This window comes from Bos mutus, chromosome 16 (assembly GCF_027580195.1).
Source record: "Bos mutus isolate GX-2022 chromosome 16, NWIPB_WYAK_1.1, whole genome shotgun sequence".
NCBI classification, from domain to species: Eukaryota; Metazoa; Chordata; class Mammalia; order Artiodactyla; family Bovidae; genus Bos; species Bos mutus.
In genome coordinates, this window is record NC_091632.1 from 19176005 (window position 1) to 19203683 (window position 27679).

The following is a 27679-nucleotide window of genomic DNA, read 5'->3' on the forward strand; positions in this document are numbered from 1 at the left end:
GACTTGGCGACTGAACAACCACAGGATACAGGTAGGGAGTGTGAAAGTCAAAGCGCTCTGTGAGCTAAGCCATGGAGCTAGAATGAGAACGAGGTAACCTGGAGGCAGTCAGGACATGCCTGTGACTCGAGTATGAGAAGTGGAATTGAGGGAAATCACATAGTGGTGGAAAGTGAGAGGGCGGGGGCTGGAGTTGAAATGTGTATGTGTGTGTCTGTGTGCACTCAGCCGTGTGCGTGTCTGCATGTGCATGTGTGCTCAGCTATGTCCAATTCTCTGTGACACCCCCATGGACTGTAGCCCACCAGATGCACTAGGACACAGGGACTCACTGAAGGTACAACAAACATGGAGCGTGACAGAAAACATTCAGTGACCAGAAAAACGCAGTTCTAGGGCCTTCCCTGGTGGTTCAGTGGCTAAGACTTCACTTCCCGATGCAGGGGGTGAGGGTTCGATCCCTGGTCAGAGAGCTAAGATCCCATGTCTTGCGGCCAAAATCCCAGAACATAAAAACTACAGAAGCCAATATTGTAACAAATTCAACAGACTTAAAAAATTGAAAAAAATAAAACCTCAGTTCTGGAAACTTGAAGACAGGATAAGAGTAGTACCTATCTATCTTTTTGAGAAATTCTATACAACGAAAAATTCGAATCTCATATATAACCACCAAAAATTATCTGCCTGATACTAATCTGACATGAAATATAGCAGCATCAGTAATATTCTATGGGTAAAAGCTAATAGATTATCTACTTGTCATCAATAATTAGAAGTGAACCCTCAAAAAGCAAGTTCAAGTATTCAGCTACCCAGATTAAGGAAATGTGAATAAAAGAAAAGGCATATGAATATCTAATTCTTTTAGGGTAAACAGTTTTCATATATTGAAAGGAAACATTTTTATTTTTTTCTTCGCCATACATGGTTTTATGTGAATAAAGGGTGAAGATAAAATACTGAAAGTATTATTAAAAGAAAGTTAGCTTGTGGAAGACTCCAGAGTGTAAATTTTATTCCAAGGTAATTAGGAAACCACAAAAAGGGTTTGAATAAGATGGACATTTAAATTAATATTTAGGGGAAACACACCTGATGGTACTATGGAGTAGAGTGGGGCAACAAAATCAGAAGAAAGGAAGTCCATAAAAAGAGAATTTTTATGGATTTAGTTTAGGCATGTGCATCACAAGTAGGATAAGGATAACGCCAGTGGAGATAACAAAAAAGGTAGTGATATGAGGGGCAGTGAAGAACTGAACTAACCATGCATAGGGTAAGTGAGAGGCACCTTGGCAGAAAAGCATCATTACATCTGGGATAATTCCATTTGAACTTGAAATTTCCCATTAGATCATTCACACAGATCCCTATTAGCATTGCCAATCACCCACTGATTCCATCATCAGGCTGTAGAAAATATGTCCTAAATAGATGTCCATAAATTAAAAAGGCATGGGAAATTCAATGTTAAAAACTGATGCATTGTGTTTGTGTGGCCTGGGCAAAAGGAGGGTGAGGGGGGTGGAGAGAGAGAGAAGGAGAGAGAGAGGCATGATTCCTGAAAATAGATCTCAAGCACCCTACTTCTGGTCTAAAGCTTTCCTTACCCCCAGAGCAAATCAGATTAACAGAATCAACCATGAATAGATTTTTACCTCAATAATTTTTCATGTTCAAAAGAAACAGGATTGTAAAGTTTTAGAAGCTTTTATTTCCCTCCTCCAAAAGGATTTACGCCCCAAATGAACCTAACAGAACAACAGATTATCAATTGTTTACATAGGCATAAAAATTTCATTCTTAAAAAAAAAAAAGTATTTCAAGGCTATAAATTGATCTCTGGGATGTAAGATTACCAAACTTCTAAATGTTCCTAACGATAACTTTACATCATGAGGAATTAAGACTCTGATGAGAAGAAATACACTCCATTAACTACTTTTTGGTATCGTTTCTTTTCTTACTTGAGGTCTCACAAGAAAAGCTAAGTAAAGATCCTCATTTTAGAGATAATTAAAACCTACATTTAGTCCAACCACTTAATTGTCTTGCATTTCTGAACACATAATAAAACTGTTTTACAACTATTCCCCAGTTTATTTTTCTTTGTGAATAATATATTCCCTTAAAATACTGGCATGACTTAACATCAAGCCATGCTACATGAGAAGTTGGAAGGTAATTAGTATTTAATTACTGAACTCCATTTCCATGGAGTTCTACAGCCTGAAATGTATTTTACAGAATCTATGACCCTTCTAAAAATCGGTATTTACTACAGAAAAAACTAGCTTCAAAAGGTTACATAATGACTCTCACTGAGAGTGCTGAGAACTGTAGTTAGCAGCTGTGTCCTATTCTAAAAGATGCATACCTACCTATACAGCTCATTTATTTAAAACATATTGATATTGTTTGAAAATGTATTATTATTTCAGTTTCTGAGTAGGAAGATAACTCTAGCTAGTTTTAGTGGTAACTAATTTTAAAATGTGAAGTTTTCATAATGAAACTAACACAATGTCTCTAAGAATGATTTAAAGTAGATAGATATGCATGTTCACTCAACTTTTCCTCAATCTTCAATGAGGAGAAATGGCAATGGAATATATATTAAGATTTTTAAGTTTTTTCAGGACTATTAGTCAGCTTGCATAAGTGGCCAGGGATTCTTTTCAAAAAGCAAAGGATGAAAATTTAAAACTAAGAAGTCAGCCAAACAAACAAAACAGACCTGTAGGCAATGAGTCAAGAGTACTGAAATTCCAAAGATATGGAGTCAAATGCAACAGTTTCAAATGAAATCTCATCAATGGAAATATGAAGGCCTGGCTACAACTTTTCCAAAATGGTAGAATTATTGCTGAATGGCAGTAACTCAAACGAATTATGATACTGGTTATTCTACATGGCAGTAGCAACAGGTTTCCTAAATTTCTGCTCTTCCTCTATCTGCCTTTTTTCCTCCAGAAAAACTAGAGTTGTATCCACTATCTACATGCCTATTTAAATTCAAATTTAAAAATTCTAAAGCTCAATCAAATTTCACAAACAGGCTCCTTAGGTGCGCTAGCCATAGTTCAAGTACTCTACTACCACATACAGCTGGTAGCTATTATGTGGGCCAGCACAGATACACAACATTTCCATCATTATAAAAAGTTTTTGTGGACAGTGTTGGACTAGAGAAAAAATATTAAATCTCAAGAGAAGGTCACTAACTCAATGACTTATCAGTAGGTGGGTACAACAGCAGTAAAACACACTGATTTAGCTTAATTCAGTTCAAACAGGTGAAGACTAAATATTGGCAGCTATATGCTAGATTTGTGAAATATTCCGCACCCATATCCCAGTGTGGTTATGAAATTCAGGGAATAAGACAAAGGCAGGGTCTTCCCTGGTGGTCCAGTAACCACTGAGCCAGGTTTGATTCCAGGTCTGTGAAGATCCTACCTGCCATGGAGCAACTAAGCCCACGCGCCACAACTGCTGAAATCCTTGAGCCGAAACGAGAAGCTACCACAACGAGAAGCCCACACAACCACAAGAGGAGCAGCCACCACTCGCCACGACTAGAGAAAGCCTGCACACAGCAACAAAGACTCAGCACAGCCAAAAGTAAAAAAATAAAATAAAAATAAAAATTTGTAAATAGGCCATAATTTCAGAGATAAGCAATGATAAATTTAAGTCACATTCTCTTTTAATGACAAAAATCTTCATGGCATATACATGCATCAAGACTTCTTTAAAATTTACAACTTTTATTTTTCCAATATAAAATACAGGAATATGTAAATGTACCAAATGTTTGCTGACTTGATACCCATTTTAGATGATTCCTAATGTAAAATTATTACACATTATCCTTAATTCCATTTAATACTATATTTTTTCTTTCCTTAACAACAACCACAAGAAATCATGAATTCGGGAGCTTCTTCAGATGATTAGCCAAAACAGATTAAGATAATAAATATGATTCATAAGAAAGAAAGAATTTTTAGTTTTTTCTTAGAAAATCTTCAACTAAATGATAATTAGCACTGCCTGTGGCATTGCCTTTTCTTTAGTGGGTCTTTATAACAATTTCCCCCAATCACAAAATTTCCAAAGTAAAGAGGAAGGCCAAATTTAGACATATCAATATAGTCTCATTTAACTTGTGTGGGGGGGAGAGGCAAATCAGAATTACCATTATTACTTTTTAGAATCTAGAAGGATACTATTAAAGCTTTATATATACTCATTGTACTTAGAACTCCTAATTCAGAATAAAGTATGGCAAGAATACCTTTTGACTATCAAAAGTTTATTCAGACAATAGAATATTCTTCAGTGTTAAAAAGAAATGAGCAATCAAGCTATGAAAAGACATGCAGGAATTTTAGTGAAAGGAGCCAGTCACTAATGGCTACCTACTGAATGATTCCAAATATACGACATTTTGAAAAGGCAAAAGTATAGAGATCGTAAAAAGCCAAGTAGTTTCAAGGGGTTGAGGAGGTGGGAGAAACAGATGAACAGGCAGAGCAGAGAGGATATTTAAGGCAGTTAAAATACTCTGCATGGCTACTGTAATGATGAATACATATTACTAAACATTTGCCAAACCCACAGAGTGTACAACACCAGAAGTGAACACTAACATAAATTATGGACTCTGGATGACTATGGTGTGTTAACCCAGGTTCATCACTTGTTAAAATGTTCCTTCTACTCTGGTGGGGGATGTTCATAATGGGGGAGGTCATGCATGTGTGGGGGCATGGAGCATCTGGGAAATTTCTGTACCTTCCTTCTAATTTTGCTGTGAAGCTAAAATTGCTCTGAAAAAAAAAAAAAAAAAAGGCTTTTAAAAAATGTGGTTACCCATTTTACAAAAAAGGGATTATTTTACAAATTATCACGCAACAGTCAGAATCAAAAGCATATGAAAGTGGAGCTACATAGCATTTTTCTTGAAGGGAAAAAATTTAAAATCTGGCAATTCATTTATTTTGCTAGACAAATGCATTTGCTACCTTACTTATCTTATCAGGAAAGCAACTCACAATGGGATTGGAAGAACATTTGGTCTCCAGAGTCCAATTTGAGTCACAACCTCCCATCCTTCCAGCTGTCACTTCCTGACTCCCACATTTCCCTTCACCAAGTTCATCATGGCCTCAACTCCTTTGAACCTTCTTTTTTTATTTCAATCTATCAGACCATGCCTTTAACCCTCTCTTCTTTCTTGATCTGGTCTAAACTCCACAGAGCATCACTACACACTACAAACACTTTTCTCAATTACTTTGTCTTTTGCTGAACCAAATCACAAAACCCCAAAACCTAAATAATTCTTCTATGTGTATACTGAAAAGATGATTGAAGATGACAGGAAAAAGAAAAATCGCACCATCATGGGAAAACAACTACCTATTCAGCCTTGCCTTTACTCTCAGCAAGCCCATATTTCTGTGTCCTCATTCTTCCATGGAATTGTGCATGTAGTGTTCATCTAGAAAGGCTTTCATGACTTCTACCTAACAAATACTGACTCATATCCCAGTAGATACTTCAGACACCATCTCCTGAATGAAACCTTTCTCAAACTCCACTCATTACTGAGACAGTATGCAAGGATCCAGTATGCAAGTATGCAGTTCCTATCCACATGGGTAATAAATATTTTTGAAATTTACTTATAACCTTTCTTCTACTTTGAACTTACTAAAGGGAAGGATGTCATTTTCTTTTCATTTATATTCTTGGCAGGGAGCGGAAAGACTAGCACAAATTTTCAGTGAATACAAGAATGAATGAATGGACAAAAGAGATACTTTTTAGTATTTTTAGTCAAGGCACTTTGTATGTTTCAGTATTGATTTCATCATTTGGGAAAAAATATACCTAACACAAGAGAAGACTCTACACATGGAAATCACCAGATGGTCAACACCGAAATCAGACCGATTATATTCTTTGCAGCCAAAGATGGAGAAGCTCTATACAGTCAGCAAAAACACGACTGGGAGCTGACTGTGGCTCAGATCATGAACTCCTTATAGCCAAATTCAACTTTAAATTGAAGAAAGTAGGGAATACCACTAGTCCATTCAGGTATCAGATCAGATCAGTCACTTAGTCGTGTCTGACTATTTGCGACCCCATGAATCGCAGCACGCCAGGCCTCCCTGTCCATCACCAACTCCCGGAGTTCACTCAGACTCATGTCCATCGAGTCAGTGATGCCATCCAGCCATCTCATCCTCTGTCGTCCCCTTCTCCTCCTGCCCCCAATCCCTCCCAGCATCAGAGTCTTTTCCAATGAGTCAACTCTTCACATGAGGTGGCCAAAGTACTGGAGTTTCAGCTTTAGCATCATTCCTTCCAAAGAAATCCCAGGGCTGATCTCCTTCAGAATGGACTGGTTGGATCTCCTTGCAGTCCAAGGGACTCTCAAGAGTCTTCTCCAACACCACACCTCAAAAGCATCAATTCTTCGGCGCTCAGCCTTCTTCACAGTCCAACTCTCACATCCATACATGACCACAGGAAAAACCATAGCCTTGACTAGACAAACCTTTGTTGGCAAAGTAATGTCTCTGCTTTTGAATATGCTATCTAGGTTGGTCACAACTTTCCTCCCAAGGAGTAAGCGTTTTTTAATTTCATGGCTGCAATCACCATCTGCAGTGATTTTAGAGCCCAGAAAAATAAAGTCTGACACTGTTTCCACTGTTTCCCTATCTATTTCCCATGAAGTGATGGGATCGGATGCCATGATCTTCGTTTTCTGAATGTTGAGCTTTAAGCCAACTTTTTCCTCTCCTCTTTCACTTTCATCAAGAGGCTTTTGAGTTCCTCTTCACTTTCTGCCATAAGGGTGGTGTCATCTGCATATCTGAGGTTATTGATATTTCTCCCGGCAATCTTGATTCCAGCTTGTGCTTCTTCCAGTCCAGGGTTTCTCATGATGTATTCTGCATATAAGTTAAATAAGCAGGGTGACAATATACAGCCTTGACGTACTCCTTTTCCTATTTGGAACCAGTCTGTTGTTCCATGTCCAGTTCTAACTGTTGCTTCCTGACCTGCATACAAATTTCGCAAGAGGCAGATCAGGTGGTCTGGTATTCCCATCTGTTTCAGAATTTTCCCCAGTTTATTGTGATCCACACAGTCAAAGTCTTTGGCATAGTCAATAAAATTCCTTATGATTATACAGGGGAAGTGAGAAATAGATTTAAGGGACTAGATGTGATAGAGTGCCTGATGAACTATGGACAGAGGTTCGTAACATTGTAGAGGAGAAAGGAATCAAGACCATTCCCATGGAAAAGAAATGCAAAAAAGCAAAATGGCTGTCTGAGGAGGCCTTACAAATAGCTGTGAAAAGAAGAGAAGCGAAAAGCAAAGGAGAAAAGGAAAGATATAAACATCTGAATGCAGAGTTCCAAAGAATAGCAAGGAGAGATAAGAAAGTCTTCCTCAGCAATCAACGCAAAGAAATAGAGGAAAACAACAGAATGGGAAAGACTAGAGATGTCTTCAAGAAAATTAGAGATACCAAGGGAACATTTCACACAAAGATGGGCTGGATAAAGGACAGAAAGGGTATGGACCTTACAGAAGCAGAAGATATTAAGAAGAGGTGGCAAGAATACACAGAAGAACTGTACAAAAAAGATCTTCACGACCCAGATAATCACAATGGTGTGATTACTCACCTAGAGCCAGACATCCTGGAATGTGAAGTCAAGTGGGCCTTAGAAAGCATCACTACGAACAAAGCTAGTGGAGGTGATAGAATTCCAGTTGAGCTGTTTCAAATCCTGGAAGATGATGCTGTGAAAGTGCTGCAATCAATATGCCAGCAAATTTGGAAAACTCAGCAGTGGCCACAGGACTGGAAAAGGTCAGCTTTAATTCCAATCCCAAAGAAAGGCAATGCCAAAGAATGCTCAAACGACCACACAATTGCACTCATCTCACACGCTAGTAAAATAATGCTCAAAATTCTCCAAGCCAGGCTTCAGCAATACGTGAAGTGTGGACTTGCAGATGTTCAAGCTGGTTTTAGAAAAGACAGAGAAACCAGAGATCAAATTGCCAACATCCGCTGGATCATGGAAAAAGGAACAGAGTTCCAGAAAAACATCTATTTCTGCTTTATTGACTATGCCAAAGCCTTTGACTGTGTGGATCACAATCAACTGTGGAAAATTCTTCAACAGATGGGAATACCAGACCACCTTACCTGCTTCATGAGAAACCTATATGCAGGTCAGGAAGCAACAGTTAGAACTGGACATGGAACAACAGACTCGTTCCAAATAGGAAAAGGAGTTCATCAAGGCTGTATATTGTCACCCTGCTTATTTAACTTCTATGCAGAGTACATCATGAGAAACGCTGGGCTGGAAGAAGCACAAGCTGGAATCAAGATTGCCGGGAGAAATATCAATAACCTCAGATATGCAGATGACACCACCCTTATGGCAGAAAGTGAAGAGGAACTCAGAAGCCTCTTGATGAAAGTGAAAGAGGAGAGGAAAAAGTGGGCTTAAAGCTCAACATTCAGAAAACAAAGATCATGGCATCTGGTCCCATCACTTCATGGGAAGTAGATGGGGAAACAGTGGAAACAGTGTCAGACTTTTTTTTTTTTTGAGCTCCAAAATCACTGCAGGTGGTGACTGCAGCCATGAAATTAAAAGATGCTTACTCCTTGGAAGGAAAGTTATGACCAACCTAGATAGCATACTCAAAAGCAGAGACATTACTTTGCCAACAAAGGTTCGTCTAGTCAAGGCTATGGTTTTTCCAGTGGTCATGTATGCATGTGACATTTGGAGTGTGAAGAAAGCTGAGCGCCAAAGAATTGATGCTTCTGAGGTGTGGTGTTGGAGAAGACTCTTGAGAGTCCCTTGGACTGCAAGGAGATCCAACCAGTCCATCCTAAAGGAGATCAGTCCTGGGTGTTCTTTGGAAGGACTGATGCTAAAGCTGAAACTCCAATACTTTGGTCACCTCATGTGAAGAGTTGACTCATTGGAAAAGGCTCTGATGCTGGGATGGATTGGGGGCAGGAGGAGAAGGGGACGACAGAGGATGAGATGGCTGGATGGCATCACTGACTCAATGGACGTGAGTCTGAGTGAACTCCGGGAGTTGGTGATGGACAGGGAGGCCTGGCGTGCTGCAATTCATGGGGTCGCAAAGAGTCGGACATGACTGAGCAACTGATGGGAAAATTAATAGCATACATGAGGATCCCATCAATATAACAGTGATCAGCTTTGTAGTCACAGTAACCAAACGCCCCTAACATATCACACCCTTCTACAGATATGCCTGCAAGTGCTCCCACTTCGTGCATTAGTTCTAATTCCATCTTTATTTACCAAAGCTCCTTCCTCATGTATAAAAATAGCAAGTCATTATGTTTCTCCTGTATTATAAATATCTAAACTTTAGAAACAGAATTTTCCTAGTTTAATTCTTAATTTAGAAAATAACTCAAACATTAATCAATGTTTCAAGGGAATTAGAAACAGAATTTTCTCTTTAGTTGAATTCTTAATGTATAAAATAATTCAAAGAAACATTAATCAATGTTTCAAGGGAATCAGAATCAAATAAAATGTTAGTACATGTTCTGACAAAAGGATTTTTCAGACTTGGCAATAGTTTCTTCACCTAACTAAGCACGCTGCTTCTCGTTCAGTCTTCTCACAGACGTGTGCAATACTACGTGCTCTAGATAACTAATGAGAACAGACTGCGGGGCAAGTCCACCGAACGCTCTGCGATGACCTAAATGTGAAGGAAATCCAAGGAAGAGGAGGTACATGCATACGTGTGGATGACTCATTTTGCTGGACAGCAGAAACAAGCACTGTGAAGCAGCTATACGTCAATAAAAAAATTAACATTATGTCAGGCACCAAAGACACAAAACTGAAGAAAACTGGGCCGTGCCCTAATGTAGCTTACAGCCTAGTCATCTTACAGGTTCTCTGCGTGCATACTCACAGTTCTCTCTCCGCTAGGCTGTTCCTTACCAGCCACTCTACCAGAACTTAAGTCAAAAGGGTCACTAAACTGTTTCATTTTTTTAGTTAGATTTAGATTTCCAGCTATTTGTGACTCATGTGCCAACAATTTATAGACACTTTGTATCTTTTCTATTTAAAAAGTTTTACTTCAGTACTCAATTTCCTACAGATACTGAAGAATCCTTTCTCTATTTTTAAACTTTCTTCTACCCTCCTGTGCCTTAGGCCTGTTAACTGCACGCACAGGCATTTCTATATATTATGCAGAACAATGGAAAGACCCAGTTCAGATCTAGGCTCTGCCACGTGCTGGCTTTATAACCTAGGGCAAGCCACTAACTCCGCAGAGGCTCTTCATCTTTATGGGTAAAATACAGATATCAATACAAATACACACAACATGTGAGAGTTAGATGATATAATGTATGTCACAAATTCTCAAACATTTTAAAATGTCTGTAGTTTCATCTGGATAATTTAGTGGATTGAAGTGCTTGCTGATTCATCTGTCCTCTCATCCAACAGTCCCTGCACTGTAAAAGATATTAGCTTCCATCATTTAACCTCCCTGACATCTGGACATCTTTCTAGCTCACTTAAATCCATCAGGTCTGGCTTAATATACATTTTTTTCCCATGGTCTAGTTTTGCTCAAAATTATAATGTCCTTGGTGTAAAACTTCTTTATAATAATTTCTCATATACTTGAAGTATTTGTTAGGTCATCACATCTCTTTTTCTTTTATAATGCAAATAACTAATTCTTTAAACTTCCTTATAACTTCCACTTAAAAACATTTCAGTAAAGTTTCTGTCTTCTAAGTTTTAGAGAAATAGGGTTCTTTCTATCTGCAATTAAAGTGATCTGAGATCCAGAGAAGGAGAAATATCAAATGACATCCCCTATATGTGGACTATAAAAACAAATGATAAAAAGGAACGTACTTTAAAAACAGTCATAGAGTTAGAGAACGAACTTACAGTTGCCAGCAGGTAAGGATGGGGAAAGGGATATTTAGGGAATTGGGGATGGACGTGTACACACTGCTATAATAAAATGGATAACCAACAAGGACCATATATAGCACGTGGAACTCTGTTCCCTGTTACATGGCAGCCTGGAAGGGATGGGAGTTTGGGGAAGAATGGATACATGTATCTGTATGGTTGAGTCCCTTTGCTGTTCACCGGAAACTATGACAACATTGTTAATAATTGGCCAAACCTCAGTACAAATTAAAAAGTTTAAAAAATAACAAATTTTAAAAAGTGGTATAAGATCTATGCAAGATATAGATACCTTGCATGAAAGACAAAAACAATGAAATGCGCAATATTGATTTTTTTTTTACATTTTAACTGTATGGAATTGAATCATATTATAACAGAAGTTTGCCCCTAACCATGGAGTCAGTAGAATACATTCATCAGATGAAGTTAATATTAAACTTTTCTCTTCATAAAGTTTACAGTCAGCATAGAAAGAATTAGGAAAGCACATATTTCTATAGGAAAACTACATATTCCTTGGATTTCACTGCAGGAAATACATGATGTAAAATACGCCTAGAATATTTTCCTTCAAATCTTAAAACCTGAAACATCCTCTTTATAAGATCCCTAGTACAGAAATCACCAAAACCTAGTATTTTAAGACAGCATCTTACTCATGTGTGTTGATTCACACTGAGACATCAAAGAACGAAGGAACTGAATAAACTTAACTTTTGACAACCAGTAATGATTTGGAAGTTTTAAGAGAACAATTTATGGCACTAGTATTTAAAGCAGACATATATGTGTCTCGGGTCAACCTCCAAAAATAAAAGCTTAACTAGGAAGACTTCAATGTATTGAAATGTCTAGGAAAACAGATGAACTAATTAAATTCAATTCTTATTATTCAAACATGGATTCAGACTTCTAAAAATCAAAATGTACTCCTGTGAAAATAATGCAAAGGGGAAATATAAGGGGATTTTCAAGACTCCCTTACTGGGCTATTCATTATAAGAAAACCTAATTTAATTATCAATTGATACTCTTCATTTCTCCTTTTGCTTTTCCTCATTTTGGTTCAGAAATTATTTAAAATAGATGACTCTGTGATATAATCCTATAAAATTCCACACCCATAAGCTTTTAAATATGATTTTTTATATTGTCAAAACTTCTAATGACACTTTTTTGAGAAATTATTTCCTAATTTCTCAACTATTCCCTATTTTTACATTATCTCCTATTGACTTTCTAAATTTTATCTTAATTATTTTAAATATAAAAGTTATAAAGCAAAGTCATAGAATATTTAGCAAAGAAACAAAGAAAATATATTATTCACATATAATTTGATCTCCCTAATACAATTAACACCAGAATTTTCAAAACTTTCAAAATCCTGTTTATACAAAGTTTTAAGAAAATTCATCTCCATTACTTTTTTTTCAAGTACAGAACAGCAAAGTTAAAAAGTTGCTTATAGTTCCATTGACACCAACAATCACATTTATGTATGTATCAATCCAGATTCTTGTCCTCCTAGCATAATTATGAATGTCTTCTCTTTGTTTGTTATTTTGCTTGCACAGCTGTACTTCTGAATCTTGTGATAAACCCTGCTTGAGGTAAACAGAGTTTTGGGGAAAATCTCCTGTGTCTAGTTACATTATTACCTCCAGAGCGAGGAATTTGCACAATGAAATAAGCATATCAACCCATTCACATTCTCTCATGCTCATTAGTGGAACTGATTGACAGCCAGGTTCTGAGATCAGCATTTCCTTTCAAGGCTCTTTTGATAAATTGATAATGAACCTAACAGTCAGTGAGGGAAATTAAAGTGATGGAAAAAGGCCACTGGATCATTTACTTCTGCTGCTGTTGGACTCAAAATCCTATGATGCTGCCAAAACTGAAGCCTTATAAATGTCCATGGTCTCAGTAAAAATTAAAATTCCCACAGGGAGCATCTGAGTGGCTGACTCTAGGTAATGTGACCTGCAAGGGTTTAGGGAAAGGTAATTATCTGATCTCTTTTGTTTTCCACTTTCTTTTTTTAAAAAAAATTTTATGGGGATATAGTTGCTTTACAATGTTGTATTAGTTTCAGGTGTACAGCAAAGTGAATCAGTTATACATATATATATATTTATATTTATCTTTTTAGATTTTTAGATAATTTCTCATGTAGGTTATTACAGAGTATTGAATAAAATTCCCTATCATATACAGTAGGTCTTTACAAGTCATCTATTTTACGTATAGTAGCATGTATATGTCAATTCCAATCTTCCAATTTCTCTCTCCCTTTCCCTTATTCCCTGATAACCATAAATTTGTTTTCCAGCAATTCCACTACTGGATATATACCCTGAGAAAACCATAATTGAAACCAATACATATACCACAATATTCATTGCTGCACTATTTACAGTAGCCAGGACATGGAAACAAACTGCTGCTGTTGCTGCTGCTAAGTCGCTTTAGTCGTGTCCGACTCTGTGCGACCCCAGAGACGGCAGCCCACCAGGCTCCCCCGTCCCTGGGATTCTCCAGGCAAGAACACTGGAGTGGGTTGCCATTTCCTTCTCCAATGCATGAAAGGGAAAAGTGAAAGTGAAGTCGCTCAGTCATGTCCGACTCTTAGCGACCCATGGACTGCAGCCCACCAGGTTCCTCCGTCCATGGGATTTTCCAGGCAAGAGTACTGGAGTAGGGTGCCATCACCTTCTCCGATGGAAACAAACTAAGTGTCCGTCAATAGATGAATGGATAAAGAAGATGTGGTACATATATACAATGGAATATTACTGAGCCATAAAAAAGAATGAAACTGGGTCATTTGTTGAGACATGGATGAACCTAGCGTCTGTCACACAGAGTGAAGTCAGTCAGAAAGAGAAAAACAAATGTTATAAATTAACACATGAATGAGGAATCTAGAAAATGTACAGATGGACCTAGTTTCAGGGCAGGAATAGAGACACAGATGTAGAGAATGAACTGTAGACCTGGGGGGAAGGGAAGGGTGAGATGAATTGGAGGACTAGGTTTTACACATCCACAGTACTATGTGCAAAATAGACAGCTAGTGGGAACCCGCAGTACAGCGCAGGGAACCCGCAGTACAGCAGGGGGCAGAGTTCAGAGCTCTGCGATGAGTCTGGGGTCGCACAGAGGCGGACACAACTGAAGCGACACAGCAGCAGCAGCCAGGCTTCCTGCCCACTTTTCGTCCTACTGTTTTCTTAACTAGCTGGTTATCGCTATTGATAGGTTTAAGTGCTGGCTTCCTCAAGGGTAACATTTTGTTTTTGAAGCAAACTAAGAAATGAAGAAACAAAGATACATCCTCTCTGCTTTCATGTGGACATAAAAAAGATGGACCGCCAATTGAAATTTTCATTCCACTGAATTCATTTATACAAACACCAATCTTGATATGTAATATATAAAATCCCTCCCCCAATTTTTGCCACTGTAGATTGAAACTGGTTTTTGGTATTCTTCAGTTTTGTCTTTTTTGGGTCTTTATATTTTATTGTTAATGAGAAAAGGCTGCAGTAGCTAGACATATGCTATTTTTAACCAGAAAATTCTTGCTAATTACATTTCATAAAACTACTACCAAAACTTTAAAGTCTGGATGTTTAACTTTTAAAAGTATTACAGATAAAAGTTTCCAAACAGATCTGTGGAGGCAGAGCAAGATAAATGAGGTTATAAATTGAGCTATTGATTCTTCTGTAAGCAAGAAAAATATTCCTAGTGTGTATTCAATCCAAGTAGCTATTATATCTTTTAAGCTTTCTTGAACTATTTTTGATTTATTCTTTTTAAAACATGTAACTGCATAAAAGTGAAATTAATTTACAATTTATGTTTCAGTGTCAATGGTTGGCAAGCATCTTATATTCTCATGAATTATAATCCTAGGTACAGCACTTTATTTCATCAACCATCCACTGCTTTTCAATAATGTATTCAAGCAGAAAATAATCAGGGGGCATAATAAAGCTAGAGTCTTATTTTTAATAGACAGTGCTATCAAATTCTAGAATATAGTTTTGTTAGATTTTTAAAACCTAATTTTTCATCAAAATTGTTCACTCAAACTCAAGATCAACTAGACAGGCCAAAAAAATAATGCCTTTAAACAGATTTACACCACTAGAGATTATACATAGGGGCTTTCCTGGTAGTTCAGACAGTAAAGAATCTGCCTGCAATGTGGAAGACCCAGGTTCGATCCATGGGACAGGAAGATCTCCTGGAGAAGGGCCTGGCAATCCATTCCAGTATTCTTGCCTAGAGAATCCCACGGACACAGCAGCCTTGTGGGCCACAATCCATGGCATCACAAAGAGTCGGACATGACCGAAGCGACTTAGCATGCATGCAGGCAGAGATTATACAAGCTAACCAGTAATCATATAATGACATATGTTTTTTGTATTTATATTTTGTATATTTTATGACATCTAACCTCAGAACTTAAATTGTTAGGTTACAATAAGTCTATTTACCAGAAAGAAGATAAAAGTTTTAGGGTTTCCTTTAAAAATATGCATTTCTATGTCATAGGTTCATACTTTAGAATAGATTCAAATATTGTTTTGGAAAATGTTGTCCATGAAACCACCTGAGAGGTCAGTTATAAATGCAGATCTCCAGGCCCTAACCCAGGCCTGTGAAATCAGAATCTCTGGGCATGAAGTAAGAAATCTGCTTTTTAAAAAGTTCCTTGGAAAAGTCTTCATCCATAAATGTTTGAGAACATCCATAAATGTTCAAATTGACTGAGCAATACTAAAGGACTAAACAGTTGACCTGGAGAAACAAGGACGGCTCTGATTCTTTTAAAATCCCATTGTAACAGAACATCAGGGAAAGAACCAAGGTCATATTTCAGAAGTCCATTACCATGTATCCTATCTGAAATAATCAGTTTGGTAAAAAAAAATAGTTCCAAAACTCTAGTAACTAAAGTTACTACTTGGATTGACTCAAATATTTAGGCCGTTTACCACCTGGAAATGCAGTGAACCATTTACAAAAGCAACATTCCCCCAGAGGTTTCAGCAGATCGACTAACTAATGAAAGACGCACAGTCATATAGTCGGATTGCAGTGTATATCTCAAATACCAGTGAGAAAACCAGAATCAGATGTCAAGCATTTTATTAAGTCTCACGGTAGTTTCACTTTGCTTTTTTGCCATTAATAGCATTCCAAGAAACTCGGTGGTAAGTTTCTTAAACAACAACATTATAACCCAGTGAGGCATGTTATAAAGTTATTTCTAGTGCCATAACCAAGTAGCCAGACCTGATTCTGAGGCAATCAGTCTCCCACATCAAGGATTTGAAATAAAATACTCTCCTAAGGCAGCAACTGAACCTTTCAGCTAAACAGTATAAAACTGCCAACAGTAAGTTGCTCATTACATTAAGACTCTAGAGACATTTAGAAGCCAAATAGGATTCTACTGAAAGAGATACTTGGGAATAGCTTCTGATCTTCATTTGTTAGTCTGGACTAACATACATATTTAGTAGCAATTAGAAGGCAATGGCAACCCACTCTAGTACTCTTGCCTGGAAAATCCCATGGGCAGAGGAGCCTGGTAGGCTGCAGTCCATGGGGTCGCTAAGAGTCGGAAACGACTGAGCGACTTCACTTTCACTTTCCACTTTCATGCACTGGAGAAGGAAATGGCAATCCACTCCAGTGTTCTTGCCTGGAGAATCCCAGGGATGGGGGAGCCTGGTGGGCTGCCGTCTATGGGGTCGCACAGGGTTTGACACAACTGAAGCAACTTAGCAGCAGCAGCAGCAGACCACATTGACGTCCCTGCTGGTCCAGGGGTTAAGACTGCCTTCCATGGCTGGGAGTGTGGGTTCAATCCCCGGTGCTTTGAGCTATTTGAACACCTTAGTCTATACAGACAATTAAGATTGGTTTATCATTAGCTTCTTTGTGTGTGTGTGTCTGCATATGTGTCTAAGATAAATAAGGTAAAAACAGCTCTGTTAAAGTTTCAATAAAATTTCACCTTGATAGGAAACATCTTAAAACTTAATTAAAACCATAAAAGTAAATTAAATATACAAATAATGCACTCAAATTGGGAACTTTGCTTTTTATTTTTTACCAATTAAAAGGTTTTTTTTTTCAAGTTCACAAAATAGATAAGAAATTTTAAACCTATTAAATCATCCAGAGACTATTTCTATTTCTACTCCCTTAAAATAAAGGTCTTCAATTACTAGGATTAACTGTTGATTAAGGTCAACTATTTGCTGCTGCTGCTGCTGCTGCTAAGTTGCTCCAGTCGTGTCCAACTCTGTGTGAACCCACAGATGGCAGCCCACCAGCCTCCCCCGTCCCTCGGGTTCTCCAGGCAAGAACACTGGAGTGGGTTGCCATTTCCTTCTCCAATGCATGAAAGTGAAAAGTCAAAGTGAAGTCGCTCAGTTGTGTCCGACTCTTTGCAACCCCATGGACTGCAGCCTACCAGGCTCCTCTGTCCATGGGATTTTGTTTTAGTTTCCAGCTTAGTCACTTTCATACCCTCAAGGTCCACAAGCATTCTATTCTTCAACACTGTAATTGTTTGGGTAGATACCCTCAGATAGACAATTTAAGGGAATAGAGATCAAAGAAGGAAAACAGAAAGACACCATGACTCAGAAGTCACTGTCAGGACTTACCTTGCACGGTGAGGAAAACAGCCTCAGTCGATGATCCTCCTTCGTTGGAAACAACACAGCGATACTCTCCTGCATCGCTGAATTTCACACTCCTGAGCTCCAGGGAAAGGTTAGCCAAGATCCTCATTCCTGCTGTATCTGTCAGCCTGATATCTCGGTCATTCCTCTGCCAGGTTAGATTGTAACCCACTGCACTGACGACAAGGCATGTCAGAACTGCTGTTTCTCCAGGAGTGACGGTAACATTACTAGGCACTTGGATGACTGGCGGGGGCTCTGTGGGAAATGAGAAGATTCCACTTGAAAGATCCAGAAGTCATTTTACTCACTCATAGAGGTGGCTTAAAATTTTAATGAGAATGTATTGAATATCTGGTAGGAAAGACTGGTAGGAAAGACACAGTACAACAGAACTTATTCATTAATACAAATGGGGTGATCAAGTGATCAAGAGGGCTTCCCTTGTGGCTCAGCTGGTAAAGACTGCCTGCAATGTGGGAGACGTGGATTCAATCCCTGGGTTGGGAAGATTCCCTGGAGAAGGGAAAGGCTACCAACTCCAGTATTCTGGCCTGGAGAATTCCATTATCATCTAGTTGAAAAATGCTTCAAATGCATGTTTACATACCACAGTACACTAAAACTCAAATCTATAAGTTACAGCTGTGAGCATCAAAGAGGCATGGTAAAAAGATATGACTACGCTGATTTAGTATTGCAGAATCTGTCAAATTTTGAAGAAAATAGCCATTTATGGATTTTTAAATTTAAAACCATTTATTTAGTGTTTTAAAGAAAACAGCACATGAAGGATGAGAGATACGGCAAAGATACAATGGCATCACCTTTAAAGAGATTATCACCTCACTAAGACACAGTGCAACAGCAGAGTAAAATGAATATTCCCTCAGAAGCAGCAGAATGTTTAAGAAATTCAAGTTAACAGTAGGGACAGACTTTTAATAAAAGTCTACACACAGGACCAAGCACACAAGAGGCATTGAGTGATGCATGCTCATTTCAGATGTGGTCAAAAGCCATTTACCAATTAAATGTTTAACCAGCATTTCTAGAGAAAATCACATACTGCTCTAGTTAGGTTTGAGGATAAACCTAAATGCCCCTGTAAAGCTCACTCCGCCCAAAAGCTTTAAAATAACCTGCTATACCAAGACATTATTGAGCAATCACAGCAATAAAAAACTAGCTGGAAAGCCATGTGTCTGTTTCAGTTGAAATGTGAAAGAAGATCAGATATTCAAGACCCAACTTTACTCAAAACTGTATATAAGTACAGATGAGTATCTTAAGCCTAAAATCCCAAACCTGGAAATAATATGCCAAAAACAGAGATAACCATAGTGGTTATCTCTGAGAGAAGGAAATATGTATATTTTTTCATATTTCCCTTTATATTTATCTTTGTTTTCCAAACATTTTTGGAGGAATATATGCTATTTTAAATTATTTAAAAAATCTGTAATTTTTACCATTCTGCTATGTTTTTAAAACCTCTTATGAAAAGTTAATGAATCAGTTACAAAGAGTATATGAGAAACTGAGAAAGGTCTGACTGAATTCTAGTTAGATTTGACAAATAAAATGCAGGATGCTTTGCTAAATTTGAATTTTAGATTAACAATGAATATTATTTTATAATATATAAGATATTTTATATATTATTATATAATAATATATAATATTTTTGTAACTCATGAAATATTTTGAGACATATTTATATGAAAGTCACATGTAAGTGGGCATCCTTATTTTTACCTGCTGAATCTGGTAAACATAGGCTGCCTAATTTTATCCCAATTTACCTGGATGACCCTAGAAAAGGCAATATATTCACAATGTTTCCCTACCTGAAAAATGAGATGATTAAATTGGGTAATCCAGAAGACCCTTCTAGCGCCAAGGCTCTATGATTGTAGCATACAAGATAATATAGACCAAAGACCCAGAAGTGAGCATTTGTGAATAGGTGTTAACACTCTATCAAAATCTTCCTGAAGACCACAAAATGTGTTGTGTACCTTCCTTTGTTGTTGTTGTTCTTTTTAAACAACCTTCTTCAGTTAGACTAGGGATGTTTAGAAACTGTAAATCCTGTATTATCAGCATACAGGGGATGCCAGGTGCTCACCCAGATCCTTCTCAAGAACCTAGGCACTCATTTCCCTAACTGCTCTTGTTTGTTGACTACTGAGCTCAGAGCCAAGAGAGCTGACGTGCTCGGTCAGGCTCCCTTTCCACTGCAGCCCACTTCTGGTAACCACTTTATGAAGGAAAAACACACAGCTCTCTCGCCTCAATTCAAGGTCATCCCAGCATCAAAGCCCCCGTTAGGATCCACTGAGGCCTCTGTTGTGATTGCATCACGATGTAATTTCTTGCACTCCTTCACGGGTGCTCTTCCGTAGAAAACTCCCTGATAACTTTCTCGCTTGCATAATCTGCCTTAGACTCTATTTCCTCTTCAAATATACATTCAAGTATGTCAAACACCAGTTTTCTACTAATATCCAGGGGTAGAAGAGCTCTTAAACATGACATCCAATACCACTGCTGCATAAATATCTGGAGATGATAAACATCATGCACACTGAAATATTTATGCATACGTCAATAAATGGGTGGTGATGGGAGAGATGATGGAGGAGCATGACAGCAGTTTACAGAAGAGTCTAAGATAACAAATTACTGGAAACAGCCTGGTCCCGAGAGGATGAGGGGTAGTCATTCCTAAGTGAAAAAATGGCTGAGGCTAAGATTAGGGAACCAGAGATGGAATCTCAAAACTGAGAAAGAATAAGTATGGGCCTTGTGACATTAAGTGAGGCTCACTAGACTGAAAGTCAGGAGGCCAGGAATCTACTTCTCACCACCAACCCACGTCATCAGAAATGGGGCACCTGCCTGTTCTGGGTTTCACTTTCTTTAGCTACAAAGTGATGAGGTGCTACAATATTATTTCCATGTCTTACCCTGTTCTAAAAGAGTATCCTGTAATTACAATTTAAGATTGCCTGACAAGTATTCTGTAATCAATTTTACATAAGGCCAAAATTTTGGTACTCTGTGTGTGTGTGTGTGTGTGTGTTGGGGGAGGGACATTATGCTAATAAATAAATTCAGTAGAGAAAATTAATATAACTTTGTACTAGTACTAAAGTACCAAATGCCACGTGTAGAGTTTTTCCTGCTTCTGCAGTTCTGTTCATTAGTTTCTATATGTTTATATGCAATAAACAAGAAGTATAATTCTTTTTACACCCATTTTGCACTTAAAATTATCAATATCAATATGTCCAATGAACCAAAAATCCTAAAAATTGTTGGCTAGAAGAAAATGCTGAAGATATTCAAGTAACATATTGGTAGGACTTTAATTTTCCTTGAAACATTTCTCAGGTGCTGTGTGACTTTATAAAATAATGTCCACAGTGACACCAGTAAAACATCACCATCCCATCATGCTGTGTTTCCCAACACTCCTGTCAAAATATAACATCTAATTATCCTATGAATAAACAACTGATTCTCTTGTGCTAGTCAGTAGCAACAGTAGGATGACTGAGCCAGGCCCTGGATGGAAGTTTAAGGCTGGTAGGTTAAAAGAAAATAAAAGTTCAGAAAGAAATGTCCACTCTTTCAAGTCCAAAGGGGTACTTCCTTGCTACTTCTGTTTTTATAGGCATTGCCATATCATTCATACTTCTGCCTCCTCTTTGATGATTAAGCAATGGGACACAATTCCTGAAAACTGGCTTTGGCATAGTACAACTTCCCAGTGATACCATGGATGGGCTGGCACAGATTAACGCTACAAGGGCATGGGCAGTGTGTATATTCAGAAGTTACTGATACCATAGGGCCAAATTCTTAGAAGTCAGTTCACAAGTCGTTTCTGGCACTTCCCAGTTATTTATGCGAGACGCCTGAGTCCACTCACTGAAATCTCTTTTCCCTGTTGTCCTTCTCTTAATTAATATTGCTGGGAAAAAACTCAAGTGCTCAAGTGTTTGTTTTCCCAGAAGCTGAGGAATGTTGACATGATTCCATGCTTTTCGTAATTACTGGAGACGAAAAAATGAATAGTTTATGATGTATGTCAACTTGCTAAATTGTTTCAGAAGACAAACTTTATTTTTCTAAGAATAAGAGAATACAAATAATTTACTGCAAGAAGAACAGGCTTGCATGCCTCAGTTTAAAAGTTCAGCTTGAACTTACTGATAATAAACGTAAACTCTGGGCTTCTAAATAGTCCTACAGTTACAAAGCTTCTTTTGTCTTAAATTTTACCAAGAAAATGCACCTCTGACTTTTCAGATGCACAAACTGCCAGTTGAGACATTGTTATAAGAAAGCTCCACAGGCATGTTTAGGTTGGAATAGGGTTACCATTAAACATACATCAACCCTAGGCTATGAGGCAGGCAGAAAATGACTGAGTCAAAATTTCTAATAAATTCTAGATATATGTTGAGTAGGTAGCTTAATCTTGATCACTGATAATATATGGTAGTTGTTTTGGTTTCTAAAGAATTCTGGGAGATTGGAGGAAAAAAATGATAATATAATGAGAGCCTTGTCTATTTATAGGAAACTTACTATTTAAATGTGAATTAATTAGCATGACTTCTATCACTCTGAATACCAATATTGTAATCACTGAGGTCCTGTGTTTTTGAATGTGACACTTACTGTCTTCAACTCAGATGTCAGAATCCATTCACAAAAGCACTTTGCATACTATAAACATGGGAAGAGAAAGAGAAAGTTGAACCTTGCTATTCTAAAATGGATCTCTCCCTTTTTTCTCAAAGGAGAATGCCATATGGGGATTTCAAGCTATTAAACCCCTACAATAATAATAACAACAACAATAATTTTAAAAACTCATGTCTATTAGTTGTTTCTATGTGCCTGATTCTATCCTGTGCCTAACATATACTCTCTCACTTAATCCTCATAATTTCTCCATGAAAAAAGAGACTATTACTGCTATTATCATCATTTTACAGTGGGGAAACCAAGGCACTGAGTTCTTAGGTAACTGGTCCAAGACAGGTCACACAAGTTAACACACAGCGAAGCCTGGTTAACAAACATCCCATTTCCATACCTGCGTTGATACTGAGGCAACTGCCGAGGAGTTAGGGATAATTACCTGACACGTCGAAAAACGTCTGTGCTCGTCCAATCCCTGCAGTACTGACAGCAACGCACTCGTAGGCGCCTTCGTCAGCCAGAGTGACCTCTTCAATATCCCAGGTCACGCTGGCAGATTCTCTGGGGTAAGAAAACAGAACCATGCTTAGTTACTACAAAAACAAGACCAGGCTGAAGCACTGATTCCGCTATTCGTTTTATTCATTCAAATGAACAAAGAAAACAGTTTAAAGAAAGTAAATTGATTAAACTGCAGATTTCTTTGTAGCTTAAAACTATACACCTCTTATATTTTAAACAGAAAGTGAAGCTTCTCTAATCTGAGCAAAAAGCAAAGACAGTAACTTTGGTTTTGTTTTTTTCTATTGATCTTCCTAGGTTCTAACAAGAGAAATCATTTCCAAATGTGAGAATAACTTTAAAGAGGCGGTGGATAGAAGAATGAACCTTTTTTACTGAGAAAATATCATGGAGACATCTTTGATTTTTCTCAAAAGTCATTTCAAAAAAACTGCCAATAATTTTACTTTTAATTTTCACTTTTTTCACATTAATAAGTCTACTTTCTTTTGAATATTATTTTTTGATCAGGCCTCTACCTTTACTGTTTAGAAATACAGTCTGTGCCTGTCAAGTTATGGAGACTACAAAAAATTTCTTTAGGAAAATATTCTCTGACTAGGTCAATATAATTAAATAAATAACATTTTTTTAAATTGGCAGAAAAGCACTCCTTAAATCTTCTCTCCTTCCCCTCTCTTTTCAAGTTTTTGGTCATTTTCAGTGGGATTTAGCCAAAGCAACTGAACCAGGTAATTAACAAGTATGAAGGTAGAAAACGGAATTTTTGGTTCTCAAAAAGATAAATTCTCTTTAACTTTCTTATGTATAAGCTCCACATAAGACTATATACCATATCTGGTTCAATACATGTATACAATGAGTAAAAAAAAAAAAAAAAAGATCAGTTTTATAATCAAAGTTGTCATTAGGTAAAACAAATCTTTTTCCTTATATTATATATTCACTCATTTAATAAATATATATACTCTGCTCTCTAGCAGGGCTTCCCTGGTAGCTCAGACGGCAAAGAATCTGCCTGCAATGTGGGAGACCCAGGTTTAAGCCCTGGGTTGGGAAGATCTCCTGGAAAAGGACCTGGCAACCCATTGCAGTATTCTTGCCTGGAGAATCCCATGGACAGAGGAGTCTGGTGAGCTACAGTAAAGTGGGCTTTGTAACATGGGGTTACAAAGAGTCGGACACGACTGAAGCAACTTAGCACACATGTCCTCTAACACTTCAATTTGTTACTCATCTTCTGGAAATGTCTTAGTAGTAGCCATTTAATTCTTATTTAAAAGATTCTGATAACCTATAAAATAAGCATTATATTGTTCTAAAATATGATTGTCATAAATACTTTCATATTTTTTCTTATAATCATCCATAGATATTTACAACATATTTTAAACATTCAAGATATGGATAAAATGACCCACTGCAGAGTCAAAATACTTTCCACTGAAGCTGAAAATGTACAAGATATAGTCCTCACAGTAATAACTCCAGAGCCCTCCCAATTCAAATGAATGGTACTCTCACTATAAAGAATTCATTGAGCTCTTAATGTACATTTACCACTAACCTATATTTAAAAGAAAGTCAAAACACAGGTTCCTGCCATCAGGAAAGTGAGACAGTAAGCAAGGTGACCATTCCATATATTTTAGTAACTGAGACTATGTACTTCAGTTAATACTGTTTCCTTTCGCATGTGTCTCTGTGTTGGGTGTCAGTGGTCCTTACTGCCACATTGAGAAGAAAATGAAGTATGACTTACTCTTTGCTGCGCTGATCACCTAAGATGCATCTTGAATGCTTTAAAGCAGTATACTAAGCCCAAGTTTACAGATGCCATTATCTAGAAGGTACGGGTAAGTTCCAGAAAGATAGGAGTTTGAATTACACACATTTTTTGTGCCTTCTGCAGTGCTTACTTCAGAGCCAAGTGTATGTTAGGATTCATCAAAAACTTAAGACACACGGAAATTTTAGAATAGAAAGCAGCAACTTTTCTAGTCTTAGGGCCCTTTCTTTAAAAACAAAGTAGGGAGAAGGACAAGTAATTTATTCAAAGGCACGTAACCAGTGTATGGGTTGCTTACAGAATATTCTTTAGTATTATATTTATTCCTATCTCATTTATGAAATTATTACATGAAAACAACTCTCCTTTTCATGTAGCCTTATCAGTAGGCATTATCCTCTGTCCATGGAATTCTTCACGCAAGAATACTAGAGTGGGTGGCCATTCCCTTCTCCAGGGGATCTTCCCAACCCAGGGATCGAACCCAGTTCTCCTGCATTACAGGCAGATTCTTTACCATAAAAGCCACCAGGGAAGTTCACTAAGATTGTATAACCACAACAAAAAGTTTTGAAGGAACGGCCTTTGGAACAGGAGAAGGAACACGTCAGTTAGAAATGAGTCTTGCTGCTAATGGAAACGAGTTCTCTCCCACATCCCCTAGAAATCATCGTGACTCACATGACAAAGATCCAGTCATGCATCTGGAGTTGTTAGGAAATCTAGGGCAGAGATGTGCAAGTGAACTGGGATTAGAGTATCAAATCCATCATCACCCATGCCCAATTTTGTCTCTAGACTCTTACATCTAAAGAACTTAACAAATGTCAGCAAGGCATGTCACAGCTCTGGGCCACAGAGTTGGAAAAATGCAAGAAAGAATCCTTGTGGTTTACCTCAGAGGAATTGGGTGAAATTAATAAATTAATGTTTATAAAGAATCCCAAGTATCTTTCAGAAATGTTACTATTTAAATCCAAAGCAGAATTGTTTGATTTCATCAGTTAGGTATGTAACTTTGTCATTTTATATCTTGGTCAGCTAATGTTGCTGGTTATTAACTATGCAGCTAAGGAAATCATCAAGACATATGTTAAGAAAGTAGCAGGAAATAATAAGTCCAATCTTTACCTAATGGAAAATTCAAGTTATGATAAACATTCTTGCCACAGCTTTTGCTTTAAATGACCCCATGAGGAGATTGTATAAGCTAAGATTTGTCAAAACTTAACATATTACAGAAGCTATTTATGTGAATATTGAGTTACTGGTGTGAAAGTCTTATAAAATAATACTTAGAGTTTTTCTCCTTAAATGTAGATTGTTTTATAGTAAATTAACAACAACAAAAAAGTTTTCCAGAAATCATCATCTAGTTTTCAAGGCCTATTTAATGTTTATCATTAGATGACTTAAATTTATCTAGAAAATTCACCAGTCTTCTCAAGGCAAGTTGGTGTCCTCTAGCCCACTCCCATTGATTGTTGGCTGCAATGTATGTGTGTGATAGTCGTTTCAGCAGTGTCTGACTCTTTGTGACCCTTCAGGCTACTCTGTCTATGTGATTCTCCAGGCAAGAATACTGGAATGGGTTGCCATGTGCCCTCCTCAAGGGGATCTTACCCACCCAACGATGGAACCCCAGTCTGTCTCCTGACAGCATCCCAGCAGGCATTTCACCCTCCTGCCCCTGGCTCCCTGGGCTCCAGCTCCACGGGCTGCTTCCTGTCTTTCCTCCCCACATGCCTTTAGTGCACTTGCACTGATTGTTCCTGGTATGTGGACACTCCTCCCTGGATGTCTGCAGGACCATCTCGTTCACCATGTTCAGGTCCTTATTCAAATGTCTCTACTATGAATTTTAAAATTGCAACTTAGCCAAAATCACATGCCGTCCACTAACCAGTAATTATGTGCCTGAAATAATCTGCTCTACTTTTTATTGTAACACATCAGATTCACTTATCATTATACTTTAAATCAGATTCAGAGACATACTTACCCCTCAAGCCACTGAAGTTTAAACTTCAGGGTCTTTCATTTGCAAGGGCTCTTGCAAAGTTCAGTACCAAACTTTGTATTCATAATTTTATATTCTTTGTCTTATTAAGGGGCCCTCAAACTATAAAATTCAGATTCTATAAAACCTGCAATCAACTCTTAAACGTATTCCAGCATTTATTATATTACCATAGAATACTTATCATCTATTTCTGTCTTCCTTCTTCACAATATAAGCTCCACAAAGGTACAGATTCGTGTCCGTTTGCTCAGTGCTACACCCCAAGACTATGAAGCAAATAACACTGTATAATGAATATGTACACTAACATAAATATCTATCTGTATTTCGGATGTTTCATGGTATAAAATATTATTAACAGAAGCATTTACACACTTTAAATACTGGTCGACTCCAAGTGTAGCTCCATTTCTGACAAAACTCAAGGTAAAAGGCAGAAGACTGTCAACAGCGCAGGGAATCTGGCCCGGCTGCAGGTAGTAGCCCGGGGTTTTCTCAGGCATTGTAACTTTCGGAGCATCTGGGGAAAAAAGAACATGGGCAAGAAGGTCACAATGATATTTGGTACTTCCTGTTAATCCATTCAAAACTTCATGCTTAAACTATTCAGTAAATTCTCTGCATTCCAATTAATCTAAATCACTAAAAATCACTTTAATTATCTTTCTTTGTTCCAAGTTTATTAATTTCTGGATTATCTCCAGAAAGTACTCATTGAATCTATGACTCCACTGATTTTAAGGCATAATATTTTTTTTTTACCAGCAAGATAGAAACAAAATTACCAAATAAGTTATAAAGCATCATCAATGGTAGAAGAGAGTTTAATTCTGAAAAT

General features: G+C 37.6%; 1 protein-coding gene across 4 annotated transcripts in view; it reads right to left on the reverse strand.

Annotated features, from left to right (window-relative positions):
- HMCN1 (hemicentin 1) overlaps positions 1 to 27679 on the reverse strand; it is a 538357-nt gene that overhangs the window by 295896 nt on the left and 214782 nt on the right. For 3 of the 4 annotated variants that reach the window (XM_070384783.1, XM_070384782.1, XM_070384785.1), the window contains exons 9-11: positions 27217 to 27361; positions 22947 to 23068; positions 17768 to 18043 (exon numbers count right to left, since the gene is read on the reverse strand). In XM_070384783.1, coding sequence (XP_070240884.1) covers positions 17768 to 18043; positions 22947 to 23068; positions 27217 to 27361 — 543 coding nt within the window. Of the gene's footprint in view, positions 1 to 17767; positions 18044 to 22946; positions 23069 to 27216; positions 27362 to 27679 lie in introns of those variants that run through there. The other variant, XM_070384784.1, reaches the window with a different exon arrangement.